General features: G+C 41.6%; 1 protein-coding gene across 4 annotated transcripts; it reads right to left on the reverse strand.

Annotated features, from left to right (window-relative positions):
* Positions 1-475: 475 nt before the first annotated feature.
* On the reverse strand, positions 476-9,235 carry LOC124232548 (high affinity immunoglobulin gamma Fc receptor I-like). 4 transcript variants are annotated; one of them, XM_046649507.1, is made up of 6 exons: positions 9,179-9,235; positions 8,754-8,774; positions 7,715-7,972; positions 3,269-3,520; positions 2,045-2,278; positions 476-1,141 (listed from the first exon to the last, which is right to left on the reverse strand). In XM_046649507.1, the coding sequence occupies exons 1-6, from the start codon at positions 9,207-9,209 to the stop codon at positions 918-920; spliced, it is 1,020 nt and encodes a 339-aa protein (XP_046505463.1). In that variant the 5' UTR covers positions 9,210-9,235; the 3' UTR covers positions 476-917. The 4 variants fall into 4 exon arrangements, with proteins under 4 accessions (XP_046505463.1, XP_046505459.1, XP_046505461.1 ...); XM_046649503.1 differs by having other exon boundaries at positions 2,045-2,329; XM_046649505.1 differs by having other exon boundaries at positions 2,045-2,329; positions 7,715-7,969; positions 9,179-9,215.
* Positions 9,236-9,622: the final 387 nt, after the last annotated feature.

The raw sequence follows: 9,622 nt of genomic DNA on the forward strand, positions 1-9,622 counted from the left end.
TCGTGAGTTACTCCCTTGTATCTCTGTAAGATGCATGGATGTGTTCCCTGCACGTGTATTAAAAGAGAAAAGCCGTGGGGGCTGGCCCCGTGGCCGAGTGGTTAAGTTTGTGCGCTCCGCTGCAGGCGGCCCAGTGTTTCGTTGGTTCAAATCCTGGGCGCGGACATGGCACTGCTCATCAGACCACGCTGAGGCAGTGTCCCACATGCCACAACTAAAAGAACCCACAACGAAGAATACACAACTATGTACCGGGGGGCTTTGGGGAGAAAAAGGAAAAAATTAAAAATCTTAAAAAAAAAAAAAAAGAGAAAAGCCGTGAGGTAACCCTCCTGAGCACCGCTAAGGTGTGAGTCCTCTCATTCTCATGGTCTCTCAGAATTCATTTGTAAGTGATATTTCCTTCTTTTTGGTCTACACTATTCCCTCTTGTCTGCCTCATAGCCTCTCTTTCTCTTTCTCTGTCTCCTCGTACTCCCTCCCATTCTCTCTCTCTTTCTCTGTCTTAATTTCTTACACATATGCATACACTTATCTTTTAACCCTGTCCCCCAAAATATATTACTCAAACTACCTAATAGGATAATTAGGTTAGACTTGACTTCGAAGTTTTTAAAGATTACTTTAGAGTAAGTCTCACTTCAAATCACCCTTGCTCACCAAATTTCCAAGTTTGTCTTCATTGAAGTCAGCTTATTTATTTGCTTTACTTAAGAGTTAGATGATATGGGACTCACAGTTCTAGTGTCTTTCAACTTGTGGATGTTTGTGCCCCAGTGCTTACCCAGAGAGGAAGGGGGAGGGACTGTCTAGATGTCTGGGCACCCACTAAGCTGCCGCTTCTTCTTTCCCTCCGGGGGCTTCTTCTTTCCCTCCTGGGGCTTCTTCTGGAGTGTCCTTTCCTGCAGCTGTTCTTCTTATTGCTGACATTTCAGCTCTTCTTCTGACTGTATTTCTTTTTGAAGGTAGGAAGTTACCTTCTTCTCATGACCAGAGCCCAAAGAGATTTCTAAATTCCACTTTTTCTGTCTTTGAAGTTCCTTATGTATTATCGTACAGAAAATAGTGTCCACCAAAAATATTACTCCCACTGCCAGATAGAAAAGGACATGAAACCAGACAGAAGTTGGTGACTGGAGGCCTGAAACAGAAAATGACAAAGAGAAGAAATGCTTTTTAGAAGCCGGAGGGATGTGTTTGAGTTATATTTGGAAGAGGAGGTTGGCTGGGACCTGATATGCCAGCTCCCAGTGGAGACACTGGTAATTTCAGGGGGCAGGAAGGAGCTGGAGGTAGGTCTAGCTGGGCTATAGTGTACGGACTGGGGGCAGGCTCCTCATAAGAGCCTAACTGTCAGGGCCCTGTCAGCGGCCTTACTCCTTAGTCTCAGACAACTGCTATTTCCATGCCATTTAATGCTTGAAATAAATTTGGGTTAAAGACAAGCTTTTTTCCTAAACAGTTTTTTTTTCTAGAGCTTATAATACTTCCACCTCAGCCAAATATAGACACTTGGACAAGTAGTTATGTGCAACCCACAAAATCTCTGTCTCACCACCATGAGAGCTCCTTGAAGTAAGAACTGCACCCCAGGGTCTTTATATCCCCATACCTGTGACAGTAGATAGGAGGAACTCAATATATTGTTGATTAGATTGTTGGTGAGAGAGAGGGAGAGAAGGAGGGAGGTAAGGAAGGAGGAAAGGGGGGGGGGAGAGAGAGAGAGGAGGACAGAGGAGAGGGAGGAGAGAGAGACTGGAAAAAATAGAAAATAAAGAAGAGAAGAAAAGAAAAGAAGGAAGGAAGGACAAAAAGAAGGAAATAAATGGAGGAAAGAAAGGAAATGAAATGAAAGAAAAAGAAAGGAAAGGAAATTTAATAAAGTTTATGAGGAGAATAGTGAAGTTCTGAATGAAGAGCGGAAAGGCCTGTTGATGGTTTTTTCCTAGGCGGGCCACGAAATTCCCTTGAACAGACCTCAGTCTCATAGGAGAAAACGGAGCATCCTCTCTTGTGCCAGTCAATTCCCATCATGCTCACTCACCAAGCACTTGAAGCTCCAACTCAGAGCTGCGCTTGATGACATTTCCATCTTCTGTGGTAGCCTCACACCAGTATAGCCCAGAATCTTCTCTTTTAGCAGTTAGTATCTGGTATTCAGAGGATGTGTTCCTGCTCATCAGGGTCTTGCTGCCCACGTAAAAGGAGAAGTACAGCTGCAAACCAGGCCTCTGTAGGAGCAACTTGGTTTCACAACTCAGGTTGACCAGATTCCCCTCTAGGAGCGGGAATGACAAGGAGGCTCTCAGCACTGGGGCTGGAAATAGCTCTAAAGAAAAAGTTGACACGGACAGGGTTGGCTGCCTCAGTGTCAAGGTTCTTTTGCAGAGGATATATCCCCTCTCCCTTCAGGAAACCTGCTCTTAGAGAATGCATCCATAACATACATTTTTTCCCACTTCTAGCAGAGAGGCATTTTTGGGGTTTCCTCATAGAGATAGTTGCCAGCTTGCTCACATCCTACTGGGGAGAGTACCTGTACACAGTCCATACTTCCCTGAATAGCCATGTTATTTATTGTATTACCATGCCCTTTTAGTAATAGTTGTCTAAGAGTGGACACTGGCCCACACACTAGCCAGGTCAGTGACTCATGACTGTGTTCCCGCCTCAAAAAACAATCTGGGACAATAATTTATTTCCCATGGAAATGAACTGTTTTTCAGTCAGAAAAAAGTTGCTAGTAGTTGTGAGTACTAAGATGAAAGGCCACGAAAGAGTCACAACAAGGGCCACGTGCAAACTGGAACAAAGGAAGCTGCTTAATTAGCAGATGCTCAGAGAGAGGTGGAACCAGAGAGGCCACGTTTTCCCTGAGAGATAGATGGAAAGTACATATAACCAAGTCGTAATGTCTTCCTGGCTTCTGTTTCTATGGAGCTTTTATGAGATTCCATTGGGTTATTTTCTAATATCTCTCCTACCGACCTTGAGGGAGTCTCTATTCCATGCAACTAAAATGAAATTGATGAAATGGATGCTCACTATGTCCTGGCCTTGACATTAGCTCCTGTGATTATTGATGGTATACTGGAAAGGGCAATGGACTGGGACCCAGAAGACCTCGGTTCTGGTCCTGGCCCAGCCGGCGGTCATTGTGTGGCCTTCAGTAAGGCCTCCGTTTCTTTACTTGCAAATTGAAGCAATGATTTATGATGGTTCGTCTGGTCCTCACAACAACAGCTCTATGACTATTCAGATACCATACCTTTTATAGTGATAGATACTCCTGCTGATGTGTAGCGATGCCATCCCATGCCTGAGCAGTGATAGATGCCATTGTGACTCAGGTTGGTTTTCAGAATGGTGAATTCAGAATCCTGCGGAGAAAACTTAAAGGCTTTGCCATTTTGGTAGAAAACTATATTGTACACCAGCTTATTCTTCCATCCATGACACCTCAAGGCCAGAGGATCCCCTTCGATGAAAACTCTGTTAGAGATCTGGAGTAGTAGCCAATCTGAAAAACATGGGCCCAAATACACGTAGACAGTGGTAGAGGTACAAGGAGGCCAAAGCTGGGCCCAGCGCCTTTCCTATCTTTTTCTCCTTGCAACATCCCAACCTCAGAGCTCTGCTGAATAGGAGGCCTGTCTCCCATTCCTCAAATATCTTTAGCTTTGCTGGGAAGAAAAGTAATCTTTACCAGCAACTGTGTACACAGCCTTTTCTTGTCTTCCCTTTCCAGATAGCAGAAGTTGCTTGGGAGAAAAACAGTTTACTCCATGTGGTAGACAGAATTCTAAGATGACCCCAACGAGTCACACTCTTGTATAATCCCCTTGAGTGTAGGTGGAACTTATGACTAGCGTCTAGCCAACAAAATATGACAAAGGTGATGGGATGTCACTCTCATGATTATGTTACATTATACAAGATTCTGTCTTAGCAGACCAGACTGAGAGTCTCCTGCTGGCCTTAAGGAAGCAAGCTGCCATGTTGTGAGAGGGCCTGTGATGGCCATTTGGCAAGGGGCATCTAGGAGCTGAGATTGGCTCCCAGCTAACAGCCTGCAAGAAGGAGGGGACCTCAGTCCTACAACCATGAGGAGCAAAATTCTGCCACTGACTACATGAGCTTGGAAGGGCTGCAGGAAGGTACACAGCCCAGTCAATACGTTGATTGCTGCTTTGTAAGACCTTGACAGAGCACCCAACAAACCTGTGCTGGGGCTCTTAACTCATGGAAAGATAATAAACATCTGTTGTTTTAAGCTGCTAAATTTGTGGCAATTTGTTACACAGCAATAGGAAACTAATACATTCTAACTCCTGACAAATTTGTTAATGGGATCACACATACTAAGACAAACACACAGAGTGGCAACCATATCCAGATGAATATATGCTACTAAGTTGATAGAAACACTCACATATGTGCACATCAGTGATACAGCTGGTAAAAACAAGCTCCAAGTCAAATGGGCCCTCCCTTTTGATGTACACCTCTACACGTAACCAAAAATGCCTCCTTCACTTTTTCTTTCTCTGGAGCACTTGGTTTGGCTAAAGAAGGATGAAGTTCTTAAAGGACAAAAGAGTAGAAGAGACAGCAGTGCTTTTTCCCCCTCCAGAGCTTATCTAAGAATGGAAGGCAGGCATTCCAGTGCTGTATGATCTTTATAGTCTTGGATGCTGCCATTGAGCTTCTAAATATAATGAACACTTTTTCCTCCCTTATTCCTGTTCCCAACCAAGAGGTGCTCAAAGACTGGACTGCCCAAACACACAGACACCTTTGCTTTATACATCCACACATTTTAACATACCTCCAACAGAAACTGTCCAAAATACTAGTAATGATACAACATAATTGAATGACACAATTGACAGACTTGATTTGTGGATTTATATAGAATGCTGTACCTTAGAAAGAGAAAATTCATATACTTTCCAAACACCATGTAACATTTATAAGAACTAAGCACATACTAGGCCACAAAGCAATTTTCAACAAATACCAAGGAACTCATATCATATTTAATACAAATTCTGACCAAAATGCCATAAAATTAGAAATCAATAATAAAAAGCCACCCTCCAAAAACACTTCTAAATAATTAATGAGTAAAAAAAAATTATAATGGAAATTAAAAATATCTAGCTTTAAGAGATAATGGGAATATTACATATTAAAACTTGTGGGATGCAGCTTGTAGCCGACATCACTAATTTCCTACTCAAAAACCATTCTCCCCATCTTCATCACCTTGGAGTAGAATGGGGACACTCATTCTACTCCAGATTAGGACTTCGGTCCACAAATCAGCTCTATTTTCTTGGTCTCAGCATACACAGATTTAATTAAAGTGACTGAGAATTAGTGTAACTGAATTAAATCCTCCACTACTGACTAACCTTGGCAAAACATTTTTAAAATAGGGTATAGACAGCACTACCGAAAAACTTGATGTAGTGTACTGTAGTAAAATTAAGAACTTTTGTCCACTGAAAAAATAAAAAAACGCAGAGATAGCAAAAAGGCGAGCCACAAAGTGGAAGATATTTGCAACACTTCCCAAAAGACTCATATCCAGAATGTATAAAGAACTCCTACAAGTCAACAAAGAAAAGGCAGACAACAATAAAAAAAATTAGCAAAAAACCCAGACAGGCATTTTACAAAAGAGAATATCCAAAAGGTAATAAACACGTGAAAAATGCTCAATATCACTAGTTGTCACGGAAGTGCATATTAAAACCATAATGTGATACTATTGCACATGCACCGGAATGACTAAAATGAAAAAAACTGGAAATACCTAGTATTGATGAGGATGAGGAGAAATCAGAACTCTCACACTCTGCTGGTGGGAATGTAATTTGGTGTAAGCACTTTGGAAAACTAAACCTGAACATATGCATATTTTGTGATCCTGCAATGCCACTCCTAGCCATATTCCAACAGAATTGTGTCCGTAAGTGCACTAAATGAGAAGTACAAAAAATATCCACAGCAGTACTATTTCTAAGATGCCCAAACTGGAAACAGCCCAAGAGTCCATCAATAGAACAGATAAATATGGAAAATTATACAGTAATGAGAGCAAATGAACTGCAACTTCACAATATGTAAGAATCTCACAATCAGCATGAGAAAAGCCAAACAGAAAAGAGTACAAAGTGTACCATACTGCGTCCGTTTACATGAAGTTAAAACATGGGTAAAATGCTATAGTGTTAGATGTCTGTCTTGGGGGACTGTGACTAGAAATGGGCAAGAAGGAGTTTCTGTGATTGTGGAAGTGTTCTATTTCTTGATCTGGCGGCTGTTTACTTTGTGAAAATTCACTGAGGTGTACATTTAAGGTTTGTTGTATGTTATACCTTAATAAAAATTCACATTAAAATATAACAAAAAGATATATAATGTAATAATATAATATGTAACAATGTAAAAAATAATGTAAAAGATATTATTCTCAATAAGTCACCAATGCTGGGAGTTCGAGAGTCTAGGCAGAGGCAAAGAAAATGGCCTCTTTCCGGTCCTAGTTCGTTTTTTTCACTTGAACCATGAAACACTTCTGCTTTTGCTCCAACTACACAAAGTCTCTTATTGTAACAGTTCTGTCAGCTCCCCTGACCTCTCCAGCCTAGGAACTGATTCCTGGAGTCCTAAGAGACACATGAACAACACCTAGCATTTTCTCTGACATTCTCAACATTTCCTTAGGAAAAACCATTTCCTTCAAAAGCATTAATCTCCCAGTCTGCATAAATCTAATCCTGCCTCCAGCATGGATTAACTTTTGCATTATCAATTACAAAGAAGTTTTAGCTTATTGCTTTTGAATAACTAAATAATCCATTTGAATGGTTTGTCCTGGGTATTGAAACATTTTCCCCTAAAAAGTGTTGCAGTTTCCATCTCTTGACAAATCGAAACTACTTACAGATTTAAGTAGATGGTGGGGTTTTTTTCCTGCTTCTGTTTATCATGGCTTAAGACCTAAAGTCTCATAGTAATTCTATGCCCAGAATATTATCTTACAGATATACCACGAAACGTACCTCATACTATATGTATAAAGATGTTATTGCAGCATTGTTCCTAAAAGCGAAAGAACGGAAGCACACTAGAAGTTTACTAAGGGGGAGAATGGTTACATCAATGATAGCACATCCATTTGAAAGTATGAGGTAGATCTCTGTTGATATAAACAGATCTCCAAGATATTACAAGTCGTAAAACTAAGATGTGAGACAGTATATAGAGTATTCTACAGCCACTTTTTAAAAAAGTTTATATATAAACAGTTTTTTTCCTGTGGAAGGTGACTGTGGGACTAGAGTTTTGAGTGGGAGGAAGATTTCATTGTTCATCATTGTACATTTGTCTGAATTATTATTTACTATGTGCAAGCATACATTTTTTCAACAAAACTACATAATTTTGAATAACAAAATGTTAGGGTCTGAGTTTTACTCTAGATACCCTACATACAGCTGCCCCAGTTGAGGTGCTGTTGGGGCACAGTTCAAACACCCTAACGTGATGTTTTGAGCATCTTGACTTAATTTCACCTGGTAGGCACATAGAGCTGAGACTCATACTCAGGTAAATCAACACACACACCTCTGGCATCCAGGAAGGAGAAAACACAAAGGAAGGCCTCGTGATTTCCAGCCCTCCTGCTCCATGCCATACTTACCTCTATGGATTTCCAGCTGTATAGGGTCACTTGGCACTGAGAGACCTGTCTGGCACCCGTATTCACCACTGTCACTGACAGTGGCAGCAGTGATTCTGTATCTGGGGGTCAAGGTCTGAATGGTTGTGCCGTTGAGAAACCACCGTGTAGAGCTGTCCTCAGGCAGACGGGGTCCCTCACACCATAAGGTTACATTTTCCTCCTGGAATACACTAACCCAGGGAGGCTGCAAGGTGATCACTGCCTTTGTGGGGTCTGCTTTGGAAGTAAAACAAAAAGAACAAGTGGAATAAAAGGGAAGTCTGAGCAATTGGTAAAGTTTTGTGGATAGCACAAGGGCAAAAATGTATATTTAGATTAAATTGAAAAATCGGTGAGTGGAAACCTACAAAAGCCAGCCGTTAAGAGTGTCCAGACCCTATTACAGACAGCTCTGTTCATATCATTAAATCTGCATCTGTGCGTTGGAGATTTTGGGTTCCCGAGAAACAAATGACTAATTTAGGTTCATTGCTGGTCAGCAAGGAAGCAGGGTTTCAAACTAGGGCAAGCTGCTTGGAGCCGATTTTCTTATCCTCTGTGCTATACTGTCTCTTAGGGTTAATATCAGGCCTTACTTAGCATCTGCAGTGGAAATCGAGGTTCAAATTCCTCACTTTGAATCCTTCGCTTACCTGCTGGATTCTCTCTGAGGAACAAAAATGTACTGAGCTTTCTTCTAAAGGGGACTTTCTGGAGGGATGCTGGCAAACCCAGCAGAGCTACCTCTGCATTTTTGCAATTCTGGCCCTTTCCTGCTATTTTATATAGATTTAGGCATTTAGTTCAGAGGTTGGGACTGATTCAGAAAAATCTTAGAGAGAAACCTTAAAAACCAGGATTTTATCAAAATTATACTCAATATAGGAGATCTGACAAAATTTGTAAATCTTTCTCCTTTCTATTCTCTCCCTATGCTTTCTTCTTCACGATAAGGGGACCCAGCCTTTGGAAGCAGGAACGTGGCAAAGGAAGAGAAGTTGAGTTAGACATTACTCACCCACTTGCCCACCAACTGGAACTGTAAGAGACCAGAGAATAGACATCAGTTGGTCAGGGGGAGATGACAAGGAAGGGAGAACTGGGGAGACAGGATTAATGTAGACTCTGTCTTCTGCAGGCCGGCTTTGGTCTCCTGAGTTTCTCTCTACCCACTTTCCCCAAATCAGGTACAGCGGTACTGAAGAACCCATGGCTGGTTGTTGACAAGGTTTTATTTTGACATGGTGCTGTAGGCTTAATGTTACTCAGAGTCTCCCTTCCCATCCTTTTGATATAATAAGCACCTATAAACCATGAAGCACAGATGCAGTTGTCTCCATACTCATGAGTTCTAGCCTAGTATACTAAAGGAAGACAAAAAATCCTGAGTTCCCAGAACCAGAGCCTGTACCCTTCTAGCTACCCCCTCAAAGCCCAACTTACCCCAAAGGAGCAGAGCTGTCAAGAGCCACATGTTATCTCTGAGCTGATGGGAGCAGTGAAATCTGTAACATGCAAGACATGGAAGAGGTTCTGCCGAGGGCCCTGGAGCCAAGATTAGAAAAGAGGAAGGAAATTGTCACCTCTGACTGCTTTCATTATGTTCCTTTTCTGGGAAATATATCCTTAATTCTCGGAGCAAGCTCTCCCCATTCTCATACTTCTCGGCCCATCTCTCCCAGTTCGAAACTCCGGGTTTTGGGTTTATGGAACTCTAAGAAACCAAGGAAGGGGTTAAAGTTTTACTGGCATTCTATCCTGACTATATCCTCCCTCTACCAATTCTGTTTCTTGGGGCTAGAATATGGCAAATCTCCATTTTAAAAATTGGTTCAAAACCTGGCTACTGCCTCCAAAACTTGATCATTTGAGTCCAGATTATTCTAT

This window comes from Equus quagga, unplaced genomic scaffold (assembly GCF_021613505.1).
Source record: "Equus quagga isolate Etosha38 unplaced genomic scaffold, UCLA_HA_Equagga_1.0 HiC_scaffold_744_RagTag, whole genome shotgun sequence".
Taxonomy (NCBI): Eukaryota; Metazoa; Chordata; class Mammalia; order Perissodactyla; family Equidae; genus Equus; species Equus quagga.